The 24,159-nt window shown below is 47.8% G+C and overlaps 1 protein-coding gene across 2 annotated transcripts in view; it reads right to left on the bottom strand.

Moving 5' to 3' along the window:
* VPS50 (VPS50 subunit of EARP/GARPII complex) overlaps nucleotides 1-24,159 on the bottom strand; it is a 2,190,829-nt gene that overhangs the window by 331,032 nt on the left and 1,835,638 nt on the right. For both annotated transcript variants that reach the window (XM_069648466.1, XM_069648467.1), the window contains one exon: nucleotides 18,613-18,693. In XM_069648466.1, the coding sequence (XP_069504567.1) occupies nucleotides 18,613-18,693 (81 nt within the window). The remainder of the gene's footprint in view (nucleotides 1-18,612; nucleotides 18,694-24,159) is intronic.

Here is a 24,159-nt window from a genome sequence, read left to right as displayed (position 1 = left end):
GAATTCCATCTCGTTCTTGGATAACTATCCAATGTCCAGAATTGACGAGATAATTTAAAGACTGAGAAACGCCAAGTACATCTCAAACTTAGATGTCAGCAAGGGGTATTGGAAGGTCCTCCTTAACCCATCTGATCAACACAATAAAAACAGCCTTCTCCAACACTGAGGGGTTGTTTCAATTCAAGGTCCTTCATTTTGGCCTTGATGGAGCCCTGGTCACCTTCCAAAAGTTAATTGACAAGGTACTAAGACCCATCTCCGCCTTTGCAGGGGCTAATCTTAATGACATTGTGATTCATAGCAATAGTTGTGAGGAACACCTATACCACCTCTATGAGATCACTACGATCTTACGAAAAGTGGGGCTCCTTGGCAATCCAAAAAACTCACCTAGTGCAAAATGAGGCTATTTTGAAGGTAATGGTCTTATACAAGCTAAGATAAAGGCAGTGGCATTGTTACCTCCCCTATAACCAAATGGGAATGCCAAGCATTTCTAGGACTGGCTGGCAGTAGGTTCATACCTAACATTTTCAAACGTCATGGCTAATCTCACAGACAAGCTCAAAAACTCTGATCCAAGCAAGTTTGTCTCGACTGCACATGATCAGAAAGGTTTTTATGAGTTCAAAAAGAAACTGTGATGAGCCTGTCCTAAAGATGCCTTATTTCATCTGTGGGTTCATCCTACAGACTGATGCGTCCAAAGTTGGCCTGGAAGCAGTACTATCACAGTTGCATAATGGTCCGAGAACATCCAGTTGTGTATACCAGTAGGAAATTGTTCACTGGAGAACAAACCCATGCAACTGTGGAGTTGGAGGCACTTGCTATAAAATGGACTGTTAAACGTATAAGGTGTTTCATTACTGACCATTCTCTCTTAACATGGATGTGTCTAAGAATTCCCCTTATACCACAGAAGCCAAAAGGAAGGTTAGAACTGCCATAAAATAACAAATACAGATTTGGAGTAATCATTGCATTCCAATAGGAAGCAGGTTAAAAGGGTGGCGAATGAGTGTGAAGGAGATTGTATCCATGAGAAAAAAGGTTAATGAAGATAAGTAATTTGTTCATTTGATGTATACCTTTCTCCCACTGAATTGATTCTCTTTTCAAAGACTCAGAGCACAATACCAAGAATACAAGCTGATGGATAATAGGTTGAGGATTTAGTGTGCTAGAAGAGAAACTGCTGTAAAAAAGACCATCCAACAAATCCAAGCAGTAGAGGCCCGCTCGTAGGGAGGCTGTCACGACCTCGAACCGAGGCTATGGGTCTTGGGCACCATAGCCCCCACATCAGTAATGTTCCAAGGTCAGAAAGACCCACACTAGCCCGTTGCGGGTGCCTTGGTCGCAATCCTGGCGCCGTTGGCACCAGGCGCACTTGGCAAGTATGGTTCCCAATGGACAATGGGTGAACATGGCTGCCCCCGTGAGGATTATTGGGGAACTGCAGCAAGCAGGCTAGCTTCAGGGCGGGGTCCGCCCCTAAGGCATCTGGGATACCTGCCGGGTATTTAAACCACGCCCGACCCGAGGCACCCGCTTCCCGTTATTCTGCTTTTACAGCGTGACGTTCACCGGGTCCTGCTCTGTATCCTGGCCTGCTCAGCAAACAACTTGGAACAACATCGCTATTCTTACCTGCTCAGCTACAACTCTTCCATCCAGTAGGAGCCTTCGAGGACTTTTCCATCGGTCCTCTGCCACTTATTCAGGACTAAAGAGGCAAGCATTAGAAGCTACTTACCATCTCACCAGGAAGGCCTCTGCCATTCCGAACATCGCTTTTGGCGTTCTGTCCTCCACTCCATCGTCGCTTCCAGGAATTCTCTGCGACCGGAGGAGAGAAAAAGCACAGGTCAGCTCACTTGCAAGGACGCTCCCAGCGCCCCAACTAGCGCATCCTTACCTTCTTCAACTCAGTAGTCGGCCTCGGCATTCTCCATCAGCCCCTGCAAGACAAAAGAAGGTGGTTACTCGGACAATTATCAACATAGACATTATTAAAAAAACACTAAACACTTACCCGAAAAGGGGGAGTCGCAGCCGGTCTGGACTTCAAGCGAACGCCAGTGAAGTAACTCAGCGGATCAAGCCAACAACGATGCGCCACTGCCTAGCTCGGCAGGACGAAGAGTGCGGCATTGCGAAAATTAAGGTGAGCGAAGTCCCAAGGGGAAACTGCAAGCGAAGACTGGGAGGTGGGCCACGGGAGACAAGGAGCAGTCGCTAAAACATCCCTCCTATTTCCTAGAACTGATCCCACGCAGAGCGAAGTCCGGGGGAGTTGCAGAGAGCCCAGCTGTGTCCCAGACCAGTCCAGAGGCGTCCCTGTGGATACAAGGTGAGCATTACAGAGGCAAAAACACTGCCCTCATGAAATTCAGACAGTGTTAACTCCTGGCTAGAGAACAGGCCCTATTGTTTGCTCAACTTCTCAGATGCATTTGTTACAGTCAAACAAAACATATTAGTACACTGCTAGAAAAACACAAGTATCAAAAACATGGACCCCTCCAAAGGTTTTCCACTTTCTTAAAGCATCAAGCCCACCCGATCAAACTTGCTCCATTCCAGTCAACAACCTCCAGGATCCAATGTAGGGTGCCTCAAGGATCATCACTATCCATAGCTTGCATTCTCTGTTCAATATTTACATGGTCCAGTAAACCAGAGCACAAGCTGCTAAAAGATAGTCTACCAGATGTATGCCTATGACATACAATTACAAATCTAGAAAAATGGAAAGGACTATCAAATGGTTGCAGATTGTTCCTTTCACATATGAGGATGCATGGCTGCCATTCACTTCTGCTTAAATGGCTTTAAGTCTGTGATCTGGTACTGGAGCTGGAGGGCCCACTTCCCCTACCATTCCCATGGCTGCCTTCCCGAAATTCATAACCAGGATCTAAACCTCAAGTTAGCAACCTGGGATTCACCTTTATCCTACACTTGTCCTTAATCCCACAAAAAACACTGGCTCAAACTCACATTTCTTCCACCTGAAACTCTTTCAGGGAGGTCCCCCCTTCCTGTAGTTGTGTTCAAAGATTGCTATTGTTTTAGTAGTTGGTATATCCAGTGTAGACTACTGCAACAGGATCTGTGCAGGGTTGCCTGGTACTGAGACGAGGAAGAGGGCTGTGGAGGAGCACTCTTGTAAATGTCAAGCATGTCCAGCTAATTGGTTGAATGAAAGACACCACTTAAGAGGTCCCAGGTGTATAAAATTAGTGACCGCCCAACAGCAAGAGAGAACTATCCGGGAGAGAACCGTCCTGGAAAGAGCCATCCAGGAAGGAACGCAGCATGCAGAGGCAGAGCAGGCGGAAGAGGCACCGGCTGTAGCAAAAGTCGGGTTGAGTAGGAGTGCAGAAAGGATGCTGTGGCCAGCGTAGGTCGTGTGAGGGTCAAGAAGCCTGCTGTCTACTTTTACTGGTGTCAAAAGTAGTAGCTGTGGGACGCCAAAGGCTCTTTACATTTACATTTTATTACTTGTAAAGTGCAGCCATAACGGCCCGGAGGCATCAGGGCGCTGCCAAATAGATTAACACAAAAACAAAACATACAAGCATACATAGAATTCCTGCCTGGAACTCCATGGTCAGTACGCAGTGACCATTTTATCTAAATAAGTGAGTCTTTAATTTCCTTTTAAACTCAGTAAGAGATGTTAAGCTTCCCAGATCCGGTGGAATCAAATTCCATGCCTTCGGTGCTGCCATAAAAAGGCCCTTTTACTGACTGAGATAAGCTTACATCGAGGCACGATAAGTAGATTTGTGTGATTCAACCAGAGAGAATTCACATCCGGTTTCCAGGCGATCTGATCCATAAGATTGGAGGGCATTTAAATGTAATAGACAAAAGCCTAAACTCTATTCTTGCTTCAATAGGCAGCCAGTGAAGCTTCTGTCTTGCCTTCGAGACGTGATCAAATTTTGTCAATCCAAGCACTGCCCCCACTACACTATTTTGAATTGTTTGTAGTTTTGCACAGTCCCATTTCGTAATCCCAACTAATAGGCTGCAGTAGTCAATTTTGGAGCCAACTATCGCTCTTTCCACCGTCTCTCAGCTATTTATTGTGCGAAAGTGGTGCATTTGGGCAAGTAACCCAATGTAATAAGCTGCCGAAGACACTAGGGAATTGGCCTGCCCCCGCATAACAAGATTCGAATCAAGATAAATCCCCAATGTTTTTACTTTTACAGCCTGCTATCTGGAAGCACTGATATTCAGAACCTGGCTTATTTACTCTGGTACTAGTGCCCATTACCATAAATCGTGTTCTGCCACTGTTGAGTGATAGGCCACGTTCTATCATCCAATCCTCAATCAGGCGGTATACATCATTCAGAGATTGACTATCTCCTTTATACCAACCAGATAGCGGGATGACACATTGTGTGTCATCCGCATAGTTAATAGAATAGATGCCATTTTCCTCAAGCAGCAGAAACAACGGTGCAGTAATAAATTATAAAGAGAGGGGAGAAACATGCCCCCTGTGGTACACAATACTGTAGTTCCATTGGGTTTGCTTCTTCTGGATCACTACAGACCCTAATGTATCTGTTTTCTAGAAAGGATTTAACCCAGACGGCTGCATTGACACTGAAATTAGCAACACTCCACAGTCTTTTAATAAGTAGGGCGTGATTCACCAGGTCAAATGTAGCAGACATATCCAATAGCATAAAGTAGAGAGACTTGACCCTTATCCATGTACTGTAATATATTCGATTTAAGGTACAGCAATGCTGACTCAGTCCCAAAACCTGGTCTGAAGCAAATTGCTGCTTGTTAAGTAGGTTCGCCTCCGACAATCTGTTCATACGCCACTCTGTCCAATATCATCAACAGGAATGGAGTGATTGTGATAGGTCTATAGTTTGCCGTAATCTCCAGATCCAATCCAGGTTTTTTAATTAATGGAGTGATGATCCAGGACCCTTTCAACTCACCAGGAACATGGTTTTCCAAAAAAGATCTATTCACAAATTTGGTGAGCACTGCTATTAAAGAAGGAGCACAAGCCTTCACTGTGATGGCTGGAAAGATATCCCCCTTGCATTTAGTTGGTTTAAATGGGCTAATGATTACCATTAGATCCTCTTCTTATACAGGTTTAAAATTAAAGCATGCACCCATATCTGTAGGCTTTTGCTCCACAATTTCAAGTTTACACACGTCAGTAATGGGAACCTCCTTCCCTTTTTTCAGAGAGATGTTATGCCTCATTTTATCAAGTTTGTCAAGCATAGCCTCTTGGATGGTTGTACACCATTCAATATCCTTCAGGGGCTCTTTAGTAACCGGTGTGCATGGTTTCTCTAATTCTCTCAGAATTTTAAATAGCTCTTTTGATTCATATTGGGCCTCCAATATGGAGACTTCATGCATGTCTTATTTGCCTTTAGAATTGCAAGTTTGTAATTTGTGGCTGCCATACTATATTGTTTTTTATCTGTATTTCTAACTGTGTTTCTCCACATGTGGACACATTTCCTTTTCTGTACTTTTAACTTTTGCAGTTCTGAAGAAAACCAGGGTTTGTTTATTTTTTCAGGAACTAATCTCGTTTTCAAAGGGGCGATTGTATTAACTGCAAATGACATAGGTCCTCATTACAAGTTTGCCGGTCTGGAAACAACGGTGCTGGTAAGCTTACCGGCACCGTTGATTCCGGACCGGCAAACTACGAGTCTGCCTGCCGGAGCTGCTGTGTCCAACAGGGCAGATCTTGCCGGACACAGTGGCCACGGTAGGCAGACCGTCACAGAGGCACTGGCACCATTAATAATTGTGCCGGTGCTTGGGACTCCATGGGAATGGGGACTTACAATTTACCGGCTCCTGACTTTCCGGAACGCCAGGGTTACAATAGTGAACACGCTCTGAAACACTTGTGTATGAGCAGGATATAAATAAAATATCATTTCATTTCATTTAAAGTCCGGTACCGGTAAATCATTACGGGTTCGGCTGCAACATGCCGGTAGTACCGGCACGGTTACCGCCGGACTTGTAATGCGCCCCATAGTCTCTTGATATAGTTTTATTATTTGCTTTAAGGTTTCTAGGTTAACAAGATTATCTGAAAGTGGGCTAATCCAGGCTTACATACTATCTAGCTATAATCTCGGCACATTTCTAAAAGTAACCCATTTTTTGTAATCATTCAATTTTCTTTAATTCATTCATTAAGAGTGTTTCAAAATAAACAAAGCAGTGATCAGACCATGGGTATAACGAGATATTAGGCTTGGTAATTTCTATGTTATAGGTAACCACCCAATCCAAACTGTAACCTTTGCTATGTGTGGCCTCATTAATCAATTGAGATAACTTGATAAGGTTTCTTCCAAATCTTTATCTGAGCTACCTAGTTCATTACCCCACCATAGATTGAAGTGACCCATCAGAATATGTTTAGCAGCAGAGAAGCAGAATCAAGAGGCCAGGAGGAGCGATAACAGACCAGTGAGTGTAAGAGAAAGGAACACTCATACCGGGCCACTCTGGGGCTGCAGAGAGGCATATTTGCACAGCAAACAAACTAAGAATCATTACAATTGAAATGGAAGATTAAATCCAATGTTGCTGAATGCCAAACAAGCTGCAAATTGGCATGAGTACTTTTAAGAGTGTTACGAGCATTACTGAATACCAGAAAAAGCTGAAAAGGGTTACAAGTATTCCTGAGAGTGCTACAAGCATTACTGAAGGCCGAAGAAAGATGCAAAGTATTATAAGTACTTTTTGTGAATGCTGCAAGCATTGTTGAATACGGACTGAGAGGTGTGATGAGCCTATGTGAATACATCACAAGATCAAAGCAAGCCATGACCACTTACGAGTAAAGTGAAAGCAAGGTGAACACCACGGAATAAGTTATGTGAAATACACGTTGTGGCAAAGCCAAGAGAATGCCAAGGAGAATCTGAAATCAGTGTTGATTGATATATCTGAAGAATACAGAGCATAACAAAATGCCCAGGGTTATCGGTTACATGACTTGTAATGGGTGGACCGTGAGGTCTGACAACTGCGCCTAGACCGAGTGAGACCTATTTGAAAAGAGCCACAGAAAATCAAATGTGAAGTTGGTTGCATTCTGCTACTGTTACTTGTGTGTGAAAAATACAGAGAGAGGAAAGGGAACCTTTGTGAACTATTGAAAAACCTGAATGGTTAAGGAGTTGAATTGGAATTATTTTGAAAGTCAAGAGACTTGAACTGATTGTTGTTTTGAAACCTGGAATCCCTGACCTCTAGGTAAAGGGAACCCCATGGCCTTTTTGGAATTGTTCTGAACTTGGGGAAGGGAAGCTGAACTTAAGCCACGAGATGGAAGATGTGCAGAACCTGGTTTTGACCACTATTTCTTTTGAAGTTGATAACCCTATACTTTATATATGGTTAGTTGTAAGGGCAAGTATAGGTTTTGGAGACAAACAGACCTTTAAGTTGAACTAACTGACACAGACTATCCTTAGTTTTCTTTAGGTAGGGAAATCCCACCTCAGCATAGGGAAAGTTAGGCCTTACCCCATCCTGACATTTAAGAAAATTAAACCTCTACTTTAAAAAGTTCAATCTGTTGTCTGTGTCTTACCTCATGATGCCTTCACAATATGTATATTATGTAATATGAGTGTATGATGTATGGGTGGCTAGGTGTGCATGTCTGAGTCTATGGTGAATTGGTGCATGTGTGAATGTGTGTGTGCTTGGGTTTAATGCTGGGCTGAGGAGCTGATTTGGGTGTTGGGGTGGGAGAGAGGACATGTGGGGGTTTATATGTATATTATGTAATGTGTGTGAATGAGTGAGTGCATTGGGTACAATGTCTTCATAAGGGCTAGGGCTCTTCCCATACGTCATCCAGTAGTGGAATAGGAGTCACAGTCTTCATGGATGATGCCCACCTCTCATAGAGGAATCCCTCCTTCTTCTTCTCCTCGGGTACCAAGTTGAATAGGGTAGATGCCCTTGACATCATGGAGTGGAAGGAACCCACTTAATCCATATCTAAGGCACTGGCGCATCACTGCACCCACCAGCAGCCCGTCTGCCGTTATAAATTGTCGTACTCATTTGTGTTTGTTCCTGTATCCTCCACTGCCGTGTCTGTTAGGGGCGGGTCATCCAGCGGTACTATGGACGTGGAGGGTGGTGTTGGCTGCATCTGCGCTGGTGGGCATGGGCGAGGCCTATGCCTTGGCCCTGGTGGGCTCTGCGCAGGGGTGGGTTCCACCGGACCCATCTGTGGAGGGAGACGTTGTATTTCAGACACCAGAGTGTGTAGAGTAGTAAGAATACCCAGAGATAAGTCTCTCTGACCCGCTGGTGTGGGTGCTGATGGGCAACCACCTCCTGTTGGTCTCAACTAACTAAATCGGTCCCTCAGTGAGTATCCCTTACCCACAGGATCGTCACCTTCCTGGTATGAGGAGAAGCCTGTAACGCTCACCTGACTCCCACAGAGGCGCTGGCCTGGTTTGCGCTGCTGTGACCTCTTCTAAGGTGATGCGCAGGGTTCGGAAGACGGACTGGACCGGGCCCCCAAATCTGGCTTGTCTGGCTCGCAGAAGTATCCTTCTGTAGGCAAAAATAGGGGATTAACTGTCTGCGGGGTAATGCAATCGGCCTCCCACTTTCCCCTCTCACCCTCCTCGAAACCCTTCTGTGATTCCTCGTAGCGTCTCACCTTAGGGTCTGGAAGGACGAGCTCTCCATCCTGCTTCTGATGCAGGGGCGCGTTGTTATCCAGTTACTTCACTGGATTTTCGGATTGGTGAGAACCAAACTTGCTTGGCTTTCAGGTAAGTTTTTTTGATAAGAGGTTCCCCTTGTGTCCATGCATTAATGTACTAATGCTAGTGTCTTTTTCCCCATAGGGGCCGGGGTACGGAATGCCGGGGAACAGGCACCGACCCGAGATGAGAGCTGAAATCCTTGTAGAAATCAGGTAAGTCTTTAATGAGCGTTTTTTGGTAATGTCTTTTCATTCGCTCATTAACGCTGATGTCTCTTTTTCCCCTTAGGGGCCGGGGTCCGGAAATGCCAGGATGCAGCGCGGACCCGAAATGAAGAGGGAATGAATCAACAGGTAAGTCTTAACATGGAGATTTAGCTTTCCTTATTCCCTTCTCTCTCTCACCTTTTGTTCTGGTCTTTTTGTCCCTAGGCGCTGGGGCGTGACTGCGAATCCGGATGATCGCTGCTGAACATGGAGGCGCCCTGTAAAGGTGAGTGGAATGCGGCGCTGCAGCGATCGACGCGACAAGCTTTTAAATAAAAGTCTTCCTTTTCAGGATTGTCGGCGAGATGTCTCCGGGATGCGGATTTAGCAGGTAAGGACTTTTCCTTCTTCTGTTCTCTTCTTCTCTTCCTTTGCAGGTGATCCAGGATGCTGGCAGGCGTGGCAGAAGTCAGGATGCAGGAGCAGACACGGTGAGCGTCCAGCTGCTAGATGCAGAACAACGCGAAGCACGTGTGGCTGTTCGGGTGGGGTTTAAATAGCCTTGGAAGAAGTTCCAGGTATGTATCCTTCTTCCAATCAGGTATGTATCCTTCCCTGACCACGCCCGGATGGTAAATTAGTCCCACAGGTAAAGTAGTTCCTTTCAGGCCTCAAGGAGGCCAGGATCCTGCAACATGGTCTGCATCAGGTAAGTGCACCCAAGCACTCCCATAATGAGCCTGGCGCCTATGGCGCCAGGACTGATGTCTTTTATGAGCCTGGCGCCATAGGCGCCAGGACACTGTCCAAAGGGCCCCTATATGGGGTTGCTGGGTCCTTCCTTGGGGACTGGATGTCCGCTTTCGGGGACCAGGGCTTGAACCGGCTCCCCGGGAGCGGGCATCATGACAAAGCCTCCCTGAAACTCCTCCTCTGAACTGTAGATCTCCATGATGGGCTCCCTTGCTCTGCCTTCGGTTCTAGCTTCTGGAAGAGAAGACGAGAGTAGAGCCTTCACCGACTGAGTAGTCATGGACGAGGCAATCGTAGTCGTGGCTAGGGCGGTAATAGCCACCAGCCGAGAAGGTAGGGTAACCCTTCCAGAAGATTTTGTCAAAGAGATGGTGGTCGACAGGCCCATAGACGGGGCCGTCAACGGAGGCGTTGTGGGCACGGCAACCATCGACGGGGCAGCCATGGACAAAGTAGGCATTGATGAAGACTTTGACGTGGACGCGACGGTAGACAACGGTTTCACAGGCTGGGAAGGTTCTGGCACATCAACGGCTCTTGCATTGACGAGGGCCTGGATGCAGGCGTCGTCGATGAGTTTTCCTGGCGTGTGTCCTTCCTTGTCCTATGTTTCAACGAAACGGAAAACGCCATATTTCAAAGAGGAAGGTCGCCTTTCAGATGTCATACCACTCACCGGAAGGCTTACCGTTGACGGTGAAGGTGAGTGAGTGCACTCCAAGCTGGGATCCGCTGTTGCAACGGCCCTCGTCTCATCGGCAGCGTGGTGCTTCGCCTTCTAATGGATCTCCTGTGAGGGGAGCATCCTCAGTGGATCTTGACCTCTTCCCAGAGGGAGAACGTTCCTGGATGCGACCTGTGCGCTCCTGGGGGTCGCATCTGTGGCCCTTTCCTCCTTCAGACAAGCTACCAACCTACAGTAACAGTCCCGCTTTGTCATGGCAGGGAAACCCCAGTAGATTGCACATCGATCCTCGTTGTGCTCGGGATGTAGACAGTAAACGCACTTTGTGTCCCTGTCTTCCACGTAGACGTTCTTCAAACCACATCTGGCACCGAGCTTGAACAAGCTCCTCTAACCTTCTTCGGACCTGGGAGGAGCAAAGTAGGCCTCGACTACTTTGAACTTTACACGAAGATCTGACAATGTAGTGGTCCGATCTTCACCGGTAATGGGTCCCCATCATAGTACTGATTAGTGATCGGTCCAAACGGACAGTTTGTAAAAAAACAGAACTAAATTCTGCCAAAAAACAGCAAAATCGAGAAGTAGCTTGTGGAGACTTCCAGCACTGAAGCGTGCCGTAAGAAATCTGAAGATGGCCACCGGGGTGAGGCTTAGGGAGACGATCATCATTGGATGGGTGCAGTATGACCCAGACGTCAGTGATTGGTTAATAGGAGAAAGGCAGTTTTTTAAACTTAAAGCAAGACTTTCTTTTTACTGAGGATTCCCAGTCCGACGACAGGGAATATTCATGAGCATGTGAATCCATTCCAGACCCCATGCTGGAGAAGATAGGGAATACACTTTTAGAATAGGAAGAGCTAGGTTTCTTTCCTTATTATTTAATAGAGGGTTATAGCCAAACTGACACCTCTTTGTCCAACTCCTTCCACCAGCACGCCACAGAGAGCAGGATATATTGCAATGCGCTGTTGCCTTCTTATCCTTTCGGGCAGCATCTGAAGAATGGTCTTCACCCAGGAATTGTGTTTTTATCGAAAAAAAGGCTCTGATGCGGGCAACTCCAATGGTGTCCTCTTCCCACCTACCCAAGCACTAGAGGGCTTTAAATGCATAGACTGGCAGGAGCCCCAGTCCTCCATATTATGCTCCTTTACAAGGCAGTAAAGGCATACCTTGTGGGTGTTTGACAAGGGCGTCATTCTCCCGCAATCTCTTCAGAGCATGAAGCCCAGAGCCTTCAGATTATTAAGCATGGCACATTGAAGAAAAAAGAAAAATCCCTAAAAGCTAGTGCATGTAAAAAAAGCATAAGAGGTAATTGGGTGCCGCCAGCTCCATATATAATGTCCCTGATGCCACATGATGAGCCTCAGTGTGCCCATAGGTGGATGAATGCTTTTCTCAAGGCAGATGGTGGCAGAAAAGAAATATCTAAGATGAGGAATCTGTGGAGGAAGAAATCCATTAGAAGAAACCATTTTCCAAGAGGTTTCCAAGAAGCTCAATATTGAAACCGGGCAGGAGTTTGAGACCTAAGGTTACTCAAAAGTTACATTTTCTTCCTTCCTGCTAAAGTAAGGCATTGATAACAGAATGTATGGATGACCTTGGAACATTTATCTTTCAGTATGGATGCAGTCTCTAAGTGTGATGATTTTGAACACTTCAACCTAGAGTTCATCTGAGATTAAAGCTAACAACGGTTGAATCAAGACAGTCTTTTGGAATAAGGGTTTGCTAATACGATCGTACACTAAAGCGGCATTAAGTGGCTCAAAAAAGAAGCTATGTCCTAGGCCCTACATATTTACAGCACATAGAACATACTGTGCTTCCTTATAGAACATTATCTGAAGACAATTGGAGCTCCAGCCAGATTTTGTTAGCAAGCAAGGGACACAATTATAGAAAGCTTTTTGTATAAATAATTCAGTCAGGCCATACCACTGACAGCTGCATCAGGTTAAACATATACTATACTGCATTGTCTAACTAATACCAACTAGCACCTCCAACGGCAATGTTGAAAATCCACAAATGCAATAAGTATACATGGAAGACTAAATAATCTGTAGGTTACAAAATGGACAGCGTTTGGCAACCTACCTCATTAATTGGGATCATAATGTGACCCTTATATGCACCAATTTAAGATATATGCCATACTCAAAATGTATTTTTAGAGATACATTTATTGATTCGCACATCCCCTTCACAGAACAGCCAAAGCTTATGTTATGCCCACTGCAGAATATTGCTTCTGTGCTACATATTGCAAGAGTGAAATGCCAAGGCAATTGACAAACTCATGTAAGTAGTTGCAAATAAGTGAGTTCAGTCAGAAAACTGGCTATTTGCATGCATTTGTCTAGTTGCAGATATGTGATAAAAGCAATCTACAAAGGAGTGTCCCACCAAAAGGCTTGACTCTACCTACGTGTCAAAATGTTGCTGTAATGTCAACTTTTAAAAAATTGATGAAATGTTTGGTGGTATCCATCTAGCTGCAGGTTGCCACATGAAATCGGCTGAACCATCGTGATCCAACTAAGTTTCAATAAGCAAAAGAAATGTGTCTGTTATTGCGAATTAGAAATGATGTGAATTCTGCTGAAAAATATAACTGGTTTGCATGTGTTAGTCCCATTATCTCACAGCAGATTGTTGCCACTACAAAACAAACTGGTTTATAGTTGATGCACAGAAAAGTCTTGTATTGTGCCCTAGTTCAGTTCAGGTTCTTTTTTCATGCAATTATACAAAGCAATTCGGGTAATAGAACCAGAGAGGCAGCAGAGCGGTTGGCCTGGGCATAAACTCACAGGAGAAGGATAACAAACTAATCAGATGTGCGGGATTCTCTTTGAATCTGTATGTGCAGTAGACTGCTTCTAGCAAATAAGCTTCTCGAATGAAGGCATAGAAAAAAGCTGCAATAAAACAAAAGTGCTACAATGCATAGCTTGAAAAAAGGTTAGACTTTCCTGCCCACTAGGAACAGGCATGCCTTGTCTTTAATTCCTCAGCAGAGAGGTTAGCAGAATGCATTGACCAAATTATGATTAGAAATCCAGGCAAATTAACAACCACAACCACTCAAAAACTTTGTGAATGATTTTGCTAAGTGAATGCATTATCCATCATTGGGCTTGGGGCCATGGTCTCTTTCGCAGGGATCTTGGTAATAGCAACAGCTGGTTACACACAAGAACAATCAAAATATAATATTTTGAGCAAACAGGAACAACAACAAATTACTAACCTCTCAGAAAGGTTCTGATGGATTTTTCTCCCACGGATTCCTCGCCTACAATATCTTTCTCCCAGTGACAGCTGCTCTTTGGAAATTGTTTCTGTCACCAGGGGGTGGAGGGCAGCTCCGTTTGAAACCTCAAAGCGCCCTGCTAAAGAAATGACGTAGAGGCCAGTACATATAGAGGCCCTGCGCCCAATGACCTCAGTTCCATCATTTTTCCCTACCACTCTAATGCGAAGGTACTGCAGAACTAAGGTGTACTAGCTACCCCAAGAAGGCAGGTGGGTAGGGTGATGAAGATTCCTTGGGAGTAACATTCCTCAGAAAGAACCTTACAGAGAGGCAAGTAATTTGTTCTTCTAATGTACTCCTTCCTCCCACCAATCCCTCATCTATGATAGACTCCAAAAGCAGTACAATGACCTGGAGGAGGGAGGGTAGCAAGGACAACATATAAACCAGAAAGCTCTGAAGGATAGCTCTGCCAAAATGAGCATCCTTACCAGACATAGAATCCAAGCAGTAATGCCAAACATGTACAAGGAATCCTATGAAGCTTTTTGGTAAATATCCAGAACAGCACTCTGTAGTGTAGAGGCAAGGTGGCTGCCAACCCACTGGTGGAGTGAGCTCTGAGACCCTCAGGGACCTCCTTTCTGGTCAGATAGCAGAACTCCAAGATGCAGAGAATGATCCATCGTGACAGAGTTAGTTTCGTAACACTCCTATCTGCTCGGGCACCCATGTAACTAATAAAAAATTGGTCATCAGTACTGTTCTCCCTTGTCCGAGAGATGTAGTACTTCAAGGCGCGTGTCGGATATAGCCCATGGAAACGTTACTCTAGCTTAGACGAGGTGGAGGATAGAAGACAGGTAGATGGCTCTTTTGAGAGCGAAGGAAATCAGAAACTGAAGGAGGGTCTAACTCTCAATGTCACATTCTCCTTGAAGAAAACCAAGTAGGGAGGATTAACAGACAGAACCTTGATCATCAGTGCTGTTCTCCTTTGTCAGGGAGCCATAGAGCTTGAAGGCCCGCACCGGATCCAGCCGATGTATACGCTCCTCTGCCTTGGGAGGATGAGGCGAAAGGAAAGAAGACAGATAGAGGGTTCTCTTGAGAGAGATGGAAATCAGAGAACACCTTCAGAAGGAAGGAGCGTCTAACTCTCGATGTCGCCTTCTCCTTGGAGAAAATCAAGTAGGGAGGATTAACAGACAGAACCTGGAGCTCACTCACCTGTCTAGCAGAAGTGATGGCAACCAGAAAAATCTCCTTAAGGGTGAGCAGTCTTTAAGAACAATAATGAAGGGGCTCAAACCGTCAAAATGTCAATGCTAAATTTAAATTCCACACCGGAACAAAAAACTGGCATGGGGAAACATATTGAAAAGACTCATCAGGAATTTAATGACCGTGGGAATCTTGAAAAAGGAGCCCTGTTCTGGGATCCTCTTGAGGAACAAAACGGCTGCAAGCTCCCCTTCACCGTACCAATTTATAGACACCGTCTGGGCCAAAGACAGAAAAAATTCCAAAACAGAGGACGTGGAGCATGTCAAACATCCAGATCCTTCTCTCAGCACGAAGCCAAAAACCCCTGCCACTTGCAGGAATAAATGGACTTGGTGGTAGGTCTTTTAGCAGAAGGAAGTAGGTCCGGAACATCCTCTGACAAATCTCCCTCCCTATACCACATCTTGTTAACAGCCATGAAACTTCAGGCTGCGGAGGTTCGGGTGCAAGACCATCCCCTCAGAGTGCGAAAGATGCCAGGGAGGGCAGATGACCCTGTCCAGCAACTCCGGGTACCATGTGCTCTGGGCCCAGTCCGGAACGATCAATATCATTGTGGACCCAAACAGACACAATCTCCTGTCCTGTAGAATGTCAAGGATCAGCGGGAAGGCAGAGAGCAGGTTGAAGTCCTATTCGACCGTCAAGGCATCCCCCAGAGCTCACTGACAAGGACATTCGGTGGAGCATAATCACCTGAACTTCCTGTTTTCACTGGAAGCGAAGCGGTCCACCTAGGGAGTACCCCAGATGGAGAACATTTTCTCCAGGACTTCTTGGCAGGGCTCCCACTTATGTGAGGTTGAGGATTGTTTGCTCAGTGCATACGCTAGCACGTTCTCCTTCCCAACCAGATGGGCTGCAGTCAGACCCATGCTGTTCTACAGCGGTCAGAACCACAATTACATTTCTTCTCTGCCGGAGGCAAGGAGCCCACACCACCCCTCTTGTTGAGGTATTCATGGCAATAGTATTTTCTGTCAGGACCAGTATTGTCCCTTCACAGAGGGGAGGAAAGAGACAAAGGACACCCGATTACAGTCAGCTCCAGCAGATTTATGTGCTGCCAGTACTCTTATGGGGACCACAGTCCGCTCACTGTAAATTCTTGGAGGCAAGTGCCTCAACCCTTCAGGTACGCATCCGAGACTAGTGTCACTTGTGGCAAGGTTGACAAAAAAGCAACCTCTTCAGGAAGTTGTCCCTCACGGACCACTATTCTATGTCTCCAGACACTCTCTCCATGACCAGAAGGAGGTCTGAAGTTCGTCCCTGAAACTGAGACCACTGTGAGCTCAAGAGCCAATGCAGCAATCTCATGCACAGTTGGGTCTCTGGTACCATCAAGATGCAGTAGGCCATAAGACAGTCTTGAAGATGTTCGACACTCTGTCCTTGGATGGGACACCCTGACCTAGGAAAAAGTCCAAAACCGCAGCGAAAAATTGGAGGGCCTGAGAGGGCACAACCTGAGACTTCTTAAAATTCAGACTTCTATTTTTCATTCATTTTTGTCATTTGTATAGCACCTTTCACCAAAATTATGGTCCCAAAGCACTGTTTGGTTGAACAAATTTGGAAGAATTAGGAGGTGCTTTTATGCGTGTGTGCATTTCGGCCATTACAGTTATGCGAGGATGACCAAGACCATGTTAGACACCCATGTCTGAATGGTGTGTGGATGGGCGCAGCAGAGGTAAACCATGAACTAAACAGGGTGGATTGTGTTTAAATGGATAAAGAATTATGTGGGAAGCTACATTTCACAATTTTGTTGTAAATAGTAGTTACATTCTTACAGTAGAGGTGTTGCGGAAGAGTGTTTGTTTTATATGCGAGTGCAGGGTGTATGGAATGAGCATGCGCTTTCTGCTAAGTTATGAAGGTGTGCGAGGAGAAAAGGGGTTAGCTGTACAAAAAACAATATTTACATCCTGGGTTCCGTCTATGTAAAAAGAGAAGTTCTACGTATCACTTAGATTCAAAAGGAGAGCCAGGCCTAAAACGCTTTGAGACGCAATAAGAACAAAATTAGGAAAAAGCCTAGATTTAAAAGGGGCGCAGGGCCTATAATGCATTGAGTGATTGATTTTGGAAACACGATATACAATATATATTGCTACCTTTACACAATTAGAACAAATGCAGAATAAGGCCACCTTACACAATTAGGCTAAATGCAGACTATGGATACCTTCGACAACAAGGCTAAATGCTGGATATAGTGGCCCTACACAACTAGGCTAAATGCAGAACATGGCTACCTTACAAAACTAGGCTAAATGCAGAATATGGTTACCTTACACAATTAGGCTAAATGCAGAATATGGCTACCTTACATATTAAGGCCAAATGCAGAAAATGGATGACTTACCCACTTAGGCTAAATGCAAACTATAGCTGACTAACACAATTAGTCTAAAAGCAAGGTAGGACTACCTTATCCACTTAGGTTAAATGCAGAGTATGGCTACCTTACACAATTAGGCTAAATGTATGTAGCTATATGATGTTAGGTAATAAGAGTGGAGCGTTTTTATTGGTGTACAGTAATGACTGTACTCTCCACCCACATCATGCTTACTTTTCTGTCGCTGTAGGTTGTCTTTGTCAGGTGTCCCAAGCGAACACGGGAAAACACTGAGTGGAGCTGCTTAGGAGGGAGCAGCCCTTTGCCTCAGGCCCTTAGCCGATGGCTGCCCTGGAAGGGCGGTGAAGAAGGGTGTTTCCTGGTCATGTGACCAAAGACACAGGCCATTCGACGGGAGTGAAAAGCAGGCTTGGACATATAGATTACTAACAGCAAGCCAGGGAAAGCCACTAACAAAGGACAGGCACCCCTGCCCTGACTCCCTTAGCTAATTGCTATCACAACGGGAGGAGAGTCGAAAAAGGAAGAGAATAAAAACAAAGGACTGCACCCCCAAAGGCAGTCCTCTCTAGAAGTTGAACCAGCACAAAAAATGATTTGCAAATCCCACTAAAAACACAGACAAACCCCCCTAAAAACACCCCAAACAGCTTGGAAACCTCTTACCAGGTGTTGCTATAGAGAATGCCTATGGATTAATAACAACAAGACAGGGAAAGACACTAACAAAGTACAGGCACCCCTGACTCCCTCAGCCAACTGCTATCAAGATGGGAGCAGAGAGGAAAAAGCAACAGAAACATACAAAGGACAACTGCCCTAAAGCAAGTCCTACAAAAAGTTGTTCTTTTATTATTGATGTTATTTGGCACCCATCCCTTTGCCCCCATGCAAATGCATCATCTCTTCATTTTAATTATTGTTAAGGGTTTCTTTCTTTTTTCAAACTTGTCTTTTCGAATTTAAGACCAGACAACTAAAAAGCGGGCTCAGACTTCTCAAATTCTCATCCCTATTATCAAATGCCGTTCCTCTGATCCTGGACCTTTAAATCTTTAGGAAGTATCTGACAATATGATATCTTCTAGAGGCGCATGATTCCAGTTACCTCTGAATCAGCAAATCACATATAGAACTCAACTGTTGTGCTTAGAGATTTGGAAATGTAAGAACACTATTCTTAGTGTGTATGTTGTAAATGTCAGAAATAATCTGCTTTTATTTTCAACACAGATTCACATCTCAATACTTACCATGTCAATCAAACTTTCCTGTATTCTGTTCAGGGTAGTTCTTAGCCGGCTACTGCTCAGACCCAGCCCTGTAGATTCAAACTGAAAAGATGGAAAACAAATATGATATGCATTGCTCAAGGTCTTCTAACATATTACACACCAACAATCACCACAATCTTTGTGATAAAAAGATAGTAGAACCATTTAGATTAATCCATCTTCTAAAGAAACATGTTATATGCATTGTCTGTTTTTATAAATTGGACACAGATTTATCATCTATGTAAGTTTCCAGCAAAAAGTTAATATGTAATAGTATAAAAGCAACTTGTCTAACTACAATGCAATTATGCACTTTGCTAAAGCATCTTTCATTGATCTGTATCTTTGATTAAAGGACTTGGGTGAGGCATACTTTATGTGCATGGAAGGAACAAGTTACTTACCTGTAACTGTTGTTCTCCAGCATGGGTCTGGCATGGATTCACATGCTCATGAATATTGCCCGTCGTCAGTCTGGGAATCCTCGGTATAGAAAAAATCAGTATCAGTTTCGTTTCTGATCTGTCTTTCTCAGTAGTAACCAATCACTGGTCTCTGGGTCATATTGCCCCCAGCCAATGACTGCCCTCTCCCTAAGCCCCGCCCCTGGCAGCCATCCTCAGATTTGGTAGCACGTGAAGTGGCAGTATGACCAAGTGAAGAGCCGCAGAGGGGTAGGTGGGAGGGTTTGCATGTGAATCCATGCCAGACCCATGCTGTAGAACAACAGTTACAGGTAAGTAACTTGTTCATTCTCCAGCATGGGGTCTGGCATGGATTCACATGCTCATGAATATAAGAATACATAGCAGTATACACATGCACAACCACGTGAGGTGGCAAAGGCTCAATATCAAGCAATACAACAACTCAACATTAAGCAACTCTTACCTCCTCATCAGGCTCACCTTAGGCGGAGAGGTTGCGCAGCACTGCCTGGCCGACTCTGGACTCCTCCCTGGAATCCCGGTCGACGCAGTAGAATCTCGTGAAGGTGTGTGTGGACCTCCACGTGGCAGCCCTGCAGATGTCGAGCAGGGGCACACCAGACAGGAACTCTGTAGTAGCAGCGATCGCTCTGGTCAAATGGGCCCTCGGACGGCCTGGCAACGGTCGGTTTGCCAACCGGTGACAGTGCACGATGCAGCCGGAGAGCCATCTGGAAATGGAAGTCTTCGAGAGAGCCTTCCCTTGATTCACAGGTCCAAAGTTCAAAAACAGCTGTGATGTCTTCCGAAAACTCTTTGTGCGGTCCACGTAGAACTTCAGCGCTCTAGCTACATCCAGCGAGTGCAGAGTCCTCTCAGCCGGCGATGAAGGCGACGGGAAGAAAACTGGCAACACGAAGGGCTCGTTGAGGTGGAAGTCCGACGGCACCTTGGGCATGAAGGAGGGGTGCGTCCTCAGCACCACCCTCGTGTCGTGAAAAGACAAGTATGGAGGCTTGCAAGACAGGGCCTGGATCTCTCAAACTCGTCGTGCAGAGGTGATGGCCACGAGGAATGCTGTCTTCCACGACAGAAACTTCAACGGCACTGAATGCATAGGCTCGAATGGGGCCCCCATGAGCCTAGTCAGCACCACGTTGAGCTCCCGCGCCGGAGCAGGGGCCTTCACCGGCAGGAATGATCGGAACAGTCCTTTCATAAATTCCTTCACCAGTCGATGAGACCACAAGGACGCCCATCCTGTAGTTCTAGTGTAACGTGAGACGGCAGCCAGATGTACCTTGATGGAAGCGTGAGATAGGCCAGCCTTGGCCAAAGACAATAGGTACGGCAATACTTGAGGGGCCGTAATCCGCAGAGGGTTAATCTTCTGTGCACGGCACCAGACAGAGAACCTCTTCCATTTGTGTCTGTAGCACTTGAGAGTTGAGGATGCCCTGGCCTTCGCAAGGACCTCTCTGCAGTCGGCCGGGATGTCATATCCTCCAAACTATAGTGCTGCAGGAGCCAGGCATGCAAGTTCAGCGACTCTGGTTCGTGATGAAGAATGGCACCTCCTTCTCTGGAGAGAAGATCCGAGTCCGTCGGCAGCTTGACTGGTGTGGACGCTGACAAGTCCAGAAGGTCCAGGAACCAGATCTGCCTCGGCCACGCCGGTGCGACGAGGATCATCCTGCACCGGGACCTCTTGAGCTGGTTGACGAGCCGGAATAGCAACAGCAGGAAGGCATAAAGGAACAGGCCGTCCCAGGGGAACGAGAAAGCATCGCCCATGCTCCTCGGTTGGGGAAACCTGCTGGCGAACCTCCGGCACTTGGAGTTCGCCGCCATCGCGAAGAGATCGATCTGGGGTTCGCCCCATCGCCGGAAGAGTCGGTCCACTTGATCCTGGCGCAGTTCCCACTCGTGGCACGAGCGCAGCTCTCTGCTGAGTGAGTCGGCGATGGTGTTTTTTATTCCTGCCAGATGAAAGGGTGCCAGAAACATCCCTTGGGCGACGGCCCAATGCCACAGATCCTGGGCTTCCTACGATAGGGCAGGCGATCTGGTTTCGCCCTGCTTCCGAATGTAAAACATTGTGGTGGTGTTGTCGGTGAAGATTCTCACCACCTTGCCCCTGAGGGACGGAAGGAAGGACCTGAGGGCCCAGAACACTGCACGGAGCTCCAAGATGTTGATGTGGAGAGTCTTCTCCTCCGGGAGCCAAAGGCCTCTCGCGTGGAGACCCCCGGTGTGCCCTCCCCAACCTTCCAGGGAGGCATCCATCGTCACCGTCACCTGGTGGGCCGGGGCTAGGAAACCTGTTCCCGCCGTCAGATGAGAGCGGACACCCCACCATCGTATCTTCTTGCAAGGGCTGCATCCGAAGTCTGCAGTGGCGCACCAGATAAATGCAGGAGGACATCATTCCGAGGAGGGACTTGATAGACCTCACTCTGGCCACGTCCGTGGCCAGCAGACGTTGCACCTTTCCCAGGATGGTCCTTATCCTTTCCTCCGACGGTGAGGCCCGCCGCGCCACTGTGTCGAGCTGTGCTCCCAGAAACAGGGCGACTTGCGACGGGACCAGGTGGGATTTTGGAAAGTTGATGGAGAACCCCAGGTCCGTGAGCAGCTGGACGTTCTTCGCAGTGTGTTCCACGTCGAGCTCCCTTGCCAGTATGAGCCAGTCGTCCAGGTAGGGGTAGACGTGGATCCCCTGCAGGCGCAGCTGCACCGCCATCGGTGCTAGGCACTTGGTGAACACCCTGGGTGCCGATTTTAATCCGACCGGGAGGGCCTTGAACTGGTAGTGCTGGCCTTTGACCACGAACCTGAGGAACTTTCAGTGTCTCTTTAGAATAGGGATGTGGAAGTATGCATCCTCCAAGTCCAACGACGACAGGAAATCGCCCTCCTCCAGCTGTCCCAGCACGTGCTGGAGGGTGACCATCCGGAACTTCTGTGCCTTGATGTATTTGTTCAGTCGTCACAGGTCCAGGATGGGACGCCATCCTCCTGTCTTCTTCTTTACGAGGAAGTATCTTGAGTAAACTCCGGAGCCCCGAAGCCTCTTTGGAACGAGCTCAATGGCACCTTTCCTGAGCATCGCCCTTACTTCCAACAGCAGTTGAGGGACGTGATTTTCCTTCCTGGCCTCGGGAGGAATGCGGGGGCACTTCTTCTGGAACTCGAGGGAGTGCCCCAGGGCCAGGGCGTCCAGCACCCAACGGTCAGTGGAGATGGACTCCCACACGCCGACTAACTTCGTCAGCCGGCCTCCCACCGGGGTGCTTCAGCGGGGGCCTGACCCGACGGTCGGTTCAATCTTGCTTGGAGGCCGCTTTGCCTCCTTGACCACCTCGGGGACGACGGCGGGATCCACCTGACTTGCTGCGTCCCCTGTAGGCCTCCTGCGTCGAAGATCTTGCCGCTTGACGGTACGTAGAGGAGCTGCTGCCGGCTCCCTTGGAGGCACCCTGTCTGCCTCCGGAGCTCCGAAAGGACGGCCGTCGCTGTTGGAGCACACCCAGTGCACGGGCCGTCTCCGTGTCCGTCTTGATCACCTGAAGGGACTCATCAACCGCCTTGCCAAAAAGGTTGTTCCCATCGAAGGGCATGTTCAAAACCTTGCTCTGTACGTCCTGGCGGAAATCCGTCGCCTTGAGCCATCCTTGTCGTCTCAGGCAAACGCCGTTGCCCAACTGACGGAAACCGGTGTCGGCGATGTCCGTAGCCACCGTAATGACGTGGTCCGAGGCAATCTCACCTTCCTGTAAGATTTCCAGGGCCTCAGCCCTCTTGGCGTCCGGAAGGAAGTCCAACAGAGGGGCGATCTTGAACCACAACTCCCTGTCGTAGCGGGCTACGATGGCCAGGGATTTCCGCCTTGATGGTCGTCGCTGCAGATGAGATGACCCGTCGTCCCATCGCATCCAGCTTCCTACCCTCGCCGTCCGGCGGGGAGGTTGAAGTCGAGGCCGATGCCCCCCCGCTTTCTTCTTGGCCGCCGCCGAAACGACCGAATGCGGGGTAGGTTGCGCCCTAAGGCACAAGGGGGCAGCGTCGGGGACCCGGTACTTCTTCTCGTACCGGTCCCTCTTCGCAGGAGCCGTGGCAGGGTTCTTGAGGAGGGCGAGCCCCTCATCCCAGATGTCATCAAGAAGCGGTACGGCGAGGACCGTCTTCCTTTTAGCCTTGCGCCGTTGGTAAAGGAACCCTTCCTTCTTCTTTTCTTCGGGGCAGAGCTGGAAATCATAGCATGGAAGGATCCAATCTCGTCGGGTGGGGACGCCCGGGCAGGGGGCGACGGGGGACACGTCCCGTCGTCGCCTCCGTCGTCATCCGTACCCGTCGTGTCCATGCCTGTATCATCCCCATGGGTAGTGGACCGGGGGGAAGGCAGAGAAGGCCGCAGAGGCAGGAGAGGAGGCCTAGGATGCGTCCTCCTCCTCTTAAGTGGTGGGCTCTCCGAAGGTCCTGGCTCCAGTTCCCCCGTCGGGTCTGGCTCAGGTACCTCCGTCGGGAGAAGGGGCAACCTAGTCCTTATCTCCGAGCATAAGGACTGGATGGCTGACAAAATGGCCGCCGAGGTGTCCTGCGGCGCCGGAAACGACGGGAGCGAGGGCTCTTGAGGAGACTCGTCTGCGACACCGTCGCCCTCGTCGTCACCCTCATCGGGAGCCCTCCCGATGGGCTGGGCCTCCTCCACGACTTGGATGAGATCCTCTTCAGAGGTCGTGTCCGTATCCACGATGGCCACCAGCCCCTCCCCCACCCTTTCCAACGAGGACTTCATGGGGGTCTTCTCGATGGGCCTGAAAGACGACTCCCTCCGCGGTGGCAGGGAGACTCTGGTACCTGAGGGCGCCTCCACTGGTGTAGCCTCCACAGGCTGAGCCAGGGCCGCAGCGACATCCTCAATTGAGGTCTTAGCATGGTGAATTAAGGCCAACGTCACCTTCTGTACGCCTGGAGCCTTCACCTTGGGGGACGGTCCGAGCCTCGCTCCCCCTCTGCCGGAATCTTCGAGATCGACCGGGGCCTCTCCAGATGCTTCGCCGGGATCTCGGACTTCCTCTTACCCGAGCCAGAG

Source organism: Ambystoma mexicanum, chromosome 2q, assembly GCF_040938575.1.
Source record: "Ambystoma mexicanum isolate Mex_15411 chromosome 2q, UKY_AmexF1_1, whole genome shotgun sequence".
NCBI classification, from domain to species: domain Eukaryota; kingdom Metazoa; phylum Chordata; class Amphibia; order Caudata; family Ambystomatidae; genus Ambystoma; species Ambystoma mexicanum.
This window is presented reverse-complemented; position numbering and strand designations above follow the sequence as displayed.